General features: G+C 54.6%; 1 protein-coding gene across 1 annotated transcript; it reads right to left on the bottom strand.

The window, feature by feature from the left end:
• Positions 1–293: 293 nt before the first annotated feature.
• Positions 294–4,856, bottom strand: LOC119097797 (DNA-directed RNA polymerase III subunit RPC8). The gene is made up of 5 exons (XM_037220770.1): positions 4,784–4,856; positions 3,288–3,614; positions 2,517–2,648; positions 950–1,092; positions 294–408 (listed from the first exon to the last, which is right to left on the bottom strand). Exons 2-5 carry the CDS (start codon positions 3,580–3,582, stop codon positions 352–354), a joined length of 627 nt encoding a protein of 208 aa, XP_037076665.1. The 5' UTR covers positions 3,583–3,614; positions 4,784–4,856; the 3' UTR covers positions 294–351.
• Positions 4,857–5,348: the final 492 nt, after the last annotated feature.

Here is a 5,348-nt window from a genome sequence, read left to right as displayed (position 1 = left end):
GGTCAGACCAGCCGAAATCAGGTCAGCTGAGGTCAGGCCAGCCGAAGTCAGACCAGCCGAGGTCAGGTCAGCCGGGGTCAGACCAGCCGAGGTCAGGCCAGCCGAAATCGGGTCAGCCGAGGTCAGGTCAGCCGAAGTCAGACCAGCCGAGGTCAGGCCACCCGAGGTCAGACCAGCCGAGGTCAGGCCAGCCGAGGTCAGGTCAGCCCAGGTCAGGCCAGCCGAGATCAGGTCAGCCGAGGTCAGGTCAGCCGGGTCAGACCAGCCGAGGCCAGGTCAGCCGAGGTCAGGCCAGCCGAGGTCAGGCCGGCCGGGGTCAGACCAGCCGAGGTCAGGCCAGCCCGGGTCAGGTCAGCCGAGGTTGGACCACCAGGAGAGCAGACCCAGGCCCGGCTCGTTGATGGTCGCCTGCGGCAACGCGAGGTCAGATCAGCGGCGGGGACCTGGGAGGTCGGCTGTGGCGGCGGCGAAACGACAATGTCTTCCAAAGGCAAAAGGTTTGAGTTCTATGTTAGGTAATGGCTCTTAGGCCTTTTTGCCTTTGGACGGCAGACACGGCGCATGCTAACAATCTCTGTGCACGCCACTGACCCGACCCTCAAACTGCGGCTCAACATCCACAAAATTCGGGCGCTACGCGAGAACTTTTCACGCAACACTCCAACCAAAAAGCTATTGATAACTCCGAGTCTCAATGTATCCGGCCAACAAACACCCTCGTGGCCCTCCTGGTCAACGATAGGTCATCCGGCACTACCGGCTAACAAGTGACCTACCGCCAGTGAGCAGCTATAAAAAAAATGCCGAAACTATGACTTACAATTCGACGTCGCATGGTACCCAGCGTCCCCATCCCCGGTGCTGCACCAAATGAGCTGCGGGGACGACGGGGTAGCCCTCGAGCTGCACACAGCCTAAGCTGATGGGGGAGGGGGGGGGGGGGGCGTACCGTGATGACATAGGGCGTCTTGCGCTGCTGCGTCTGCGCCGGATCGGCGGCGGGGGCGGCCGGGTCCGCTGTGGTCAGCTCTGGCCCGGCTGGCGTCGTGTCCGTGAACGTCTCGGCCGCCACGCGGAACCGCACCTCCTCCCCTGCGGCGGCGCCAGGTCAAGGTCAATGCCATCCAGAAGGGGACAGGGACGGGAGGCTCGGAGGCCCCAGTGTGTCTAGTCTGGTCTGAAAATGGCAAGGAGGCTCTAGCGTGTCTAGTCTGGTCTGACCATGGCAGGAAAGCCCCAGTGCGTCTCGTCTGACCTGACAATGGCAGGGAGACCCCAGTAAGTATAGGCTGGTCTCACAATGACAGAGAAGCCCCAGTGCATCTAGTCCAGTCTGACAATGTCAGGGAGGTCCCAGTGCGTCTAATCTGGTCTGAAAACGGCAGGACGGCCTAATCTGTCTAGTCTGGTCTGACAATGTTAGGGAGGTCCCGGTGCATCTAGTCTGGTCTGACAATGTCAGGGGATCTCAGTGCGTCCAGTCTGGTCTGACAACGATAGGGGGGCTCAAGTGCAACTAGTCTGGTCTGACAACCAGACTCGTCTCACACCACCCCTCCGAAGCACAGCCTCATATTCCAGTCTCACGTTCACTCACGTGCCTCACGCTCTGCTGGCGTGCTGCCCGTGAACAACTGACCGCCCGAGCCAAGCCAGAGCAGTGGCCGGCCGCGCACACCCGTCCCTCCATCGCTTCCAAACAAACTCCACAACGGCAGCTTTTCGGGTCATCGTGAACACACACCTTCCCACCGTGTACGGGGGACGCCAAATCACGTTTCGCTAGCTGCCTGACCATGTGGCGCAGCGCTACCCAACACCAGCAGCTGGACGGCGCACAGAACACCGCCAGCTCTGCAGTCAGGTCAGCGACAGGAAGGGAACGCATCACTCTCGTTCGCGAGAGCGGAAAATAATAATAAAAGTAAAACAATAATAATAATCCTAATAATTAAAATAACAAATAATAATGATAATACATAACAATAAAATAATACTAATCGGCAGTAAGCGAACTGGCCTCCGCAGCGCGACCTTTTGACACAATTTTTGACACTTTTGACCTCCACAATCGACAGGCCTTTCGACACGATCGACAAGCCTTTAGAGCCTTCTGCCACGTGCTGTTTTACCCCGCATGACACGACCGCTGGCGCGGTAGCATCTTCGGTTTCACCTGCCCTCGGTTCAGGCTGCAAACTCCATCATGGAAAGATATTCGCGCTGTCGCGCCGGTGAGGCGTGGAATGACGCCGCTGATGCCGCTGTTCGGTGCTCCGCGATGGCCACATTTAAATCGTCATTAACGCAGCGGTCAATCTCACTGCGGCATTTGCATGCGCGCAAAACTGTTTATGTCTGTAACTGTCAAATGACGTTTAACAGGATGAAACGATTCGTACGTTCTCCACGACGCCTCAAACCACAAATTTATGTGGATGGGCGTCGAATGCGATGCACACACCACACACCACCATCCGACCAGCCCGAACAGACCGGCGGCAGTGGCGACTGACCGGGGTCCATGAAGAGGCTGTGCTTGCCGTTGTCATACTCCCACACCCAGACCTGCTCGGCCTCGTCGAACCGCGCCGGCTGCTGCAGCGACGTCGGCGGGATCACGATGTCGTCGAAGAAGCCGAGGCTCACTGCCGGCCGAGGTCACGTCACGAGGTCAGCGTGTCATCGAGGTCACAGGTCACGAGGTCAGGCGTCATCAGAGGTCAGAGGTCAGCGGGGGGGGGACGAGAATCAAAACGTCACAGCGTCAAATGGCGAAAGGCTCGCGCGTCAGGGATCAGAGATCGGAAGGTCAGAGATCTGGCGCTCAGAAGGTCAACGGGTCGGTGGGTCAGAAAATGATGACAATAATGACTGAGGGTCACAATATCAGAGGGTAAGAGGCCACAAGTTCAGAAGGACAGGGGTTGGCTTAAGCACAGCTGGAGCACATTAAGATGCAACCAACGACGCAAGAACGAAGGCATAAGGTCAGTGCGCCCTAGGACTGTGGGACAAGCAAATGCCTGGTACATGGGAACGTTGCATACCTATGTGGTGGAACTCATACTTGTTGCACAAAGAATATCGGCCATATCTCGTCACACCGCACTGTGCAGGCCAACAACAAACATGAAAGCAGCACAGTGGGATGTCAGACGTGATAATGATCATAGCTCTCTGTCCATCTTATTTGACCAATTTTACAATTAATTTTACCACGGGAGTTCCACTGCCCATCTCGACACGTGCCCCCTCCAGCGCCGGGCGTGCCCAGGGTGCCGCACCTTGCACGCCGTCGTTGCTGCAGCTCTTGATGCGGCCCGTCAGCACCTCGTCCACGTACGGCCGGAACACCGTGTAGCGGAAGACGGTCTTGGTGTGGGAGGCGCCATCGCCAGGCAGGATGAACGACTCCTCCAGCGAGAGGACGTCGTGCAGGGCGATACAGAGCCCGACCGAGTAGAGCACGCGGTTGGCCAGCTTGCGGTTCAGCTCCTCAGCGATCGCCTCATTCAGGCTTTTGTCGAAGAGCCAGGGTGGAATGCGCACCACGTCCTGCAGCTTCGCCAGCACGAACATGGGCCCGGCCCTGGCCTGGCGAGCAGGCGAGTCTGCAGGGAGATCATGGTGGTGATGATGGTGATAATGGCTATAACATGATCATGATCATGACTGTTACAAAATAGACGAGACCAGGGGCTTTGCCTGTGTGGCTTTCAGATCCTTGTTCCTGTTGAGCATAGATTCCCCAAAGGCTCCCTGACCCCACTACCCCAGAATTCCACAGGTAAGGTTACTCCAGGGAACAGGAAGTCTTGACTGAGATGTCAATATGCCATGTGATATCATGATATAATTGCCCCAAACCAGCATGAAGCACTCATAGCAAGATGTGAACCCACTGCACTTGGTCATTGTGGCATTATAGTAAAACATGGTCTGACACAATTACATGTAGCTGGGACCAGTGTACCAGAAGAACAATTCAGCCACTTGGGTGGCAAGGACATTTATATTTTTTCATGTTGTTGCATCCTAGCCCGGAGTTCACTACTAGATGCTGCTTCCCTTGCTCCAGTTTGGCCAGTCAGCCTGACTGTGGTCCACCCAGACTTGGTGCCTCAATTTGACAAACTAAATATGCAGATCATGACATAGCAGTTTACAAACAAATAGAACATTTTTAATGAGTGGGTTCCTGGAATCAGAACCTACACTAAGCACAGCTTATGTGAGTGATGACTCCCACCACCAGATCTGAAGAGCAGGGTCACCTGACCTATGACACAGCCAATGCCAATGGCCACAGGTTGTCCCAGTCATGCGGACAGGAAACACTGAAAGCAACGCCCACTCACACAACCCAGGGTGAAAGAACCAAAGGGGGGAGCTCCAACTGATGCATCAGGACAGATTTGGATCAAAAGGCAACAGATCAGCAGCCAATGAAACAGTGTGAGGCATGGCACTGGAGGTGGAATGCAGGTGGCACAATTTTATCCTGCTTTCCATGGCACCTGACTGAACAAACACTGGGTGGGCCAGGACAGTTCTGTGACAGTACCAACAAAGTTTAGACTTGTTGGGTAGTGTAATAATGTGCCCAATGGCTTAAAATAGCTGCAACTGTGCAAAAACATTTACAGTCAAAGAGGTGGTCTTACAGAGCATCTCTTTGACCTCGTTGACAGTAATAACACCAATAGTCCATTATGCCCGAAACCGGCCTAGCATGTATGAATTTTGACTACATGGCCAAAACACTGAAGCTGGGTCTTACCTGTCAAGGAGACAAACCAGGGGCAATAAATATTTATTTTCAAAAGGATTATATTTAAAAGAAGCTCTCCAAGTACACGTCAATTGCTTGAAGGTTTTTACACATGCGAAAACACGACGGACTTCCTCTGCGTATAAGAACCGTGGGCTTGCTATATCGGTGAATGGGGCCCGTCTTCTTGAGGAGACGTAGGCGGTGCAAACCCCCGCCAGCTGTTGATGACGTCACGGATAAGCGTATCAGCTTCCTCCACCCTCAATTGTACGAAATTCATTACGTTGCCGTGATAACTTGGGAACTTAAGCCTATTTTCAAAGCGTTACATCTTCAAGCGATGGGCTTCCTGAAGTGCTTAAGCGGGTGTGACGCAGTTCTCGGACAGTAAAGCGAAGGTTGCGGCCTAAGCATGGGCGGACGGAGATCGAAGTCGAGACGAGCGTTTACCGGATGGAAAAACGCCGGCTGTCGTTCTAGACCTGGCTGAGCTGAGACCCACAAAATGAGGAAATCTCAGGTTAGAACTGGACAGAGAACGCCCTAGTGGAATGGACGGCACACGAGGAGA

This window comes from Pollicipes pollicipes, unplaced genomic scaffold (genome assembly GCF_011947565.3).
Source record: "Pollicipes pollicipes isolate AB1234 unplaced genomic scaffold, Ppol_2.1 Scaffold_4404;HRSCAF=5182_pilon_pilon_pilon, whole genome shotgun sequence".
Taxonomy (NCBI): domain Eukaryota; kingdom Metazoa; phylum Arthropoda; class Thecostraca; order Pollicipedomorpha; family Pollicipedidae; genus Pollicipes; species Pollicipes pollicipes.
This window is presented reverse-complemented; position numbering and strand designations above follow the sequence as displayed.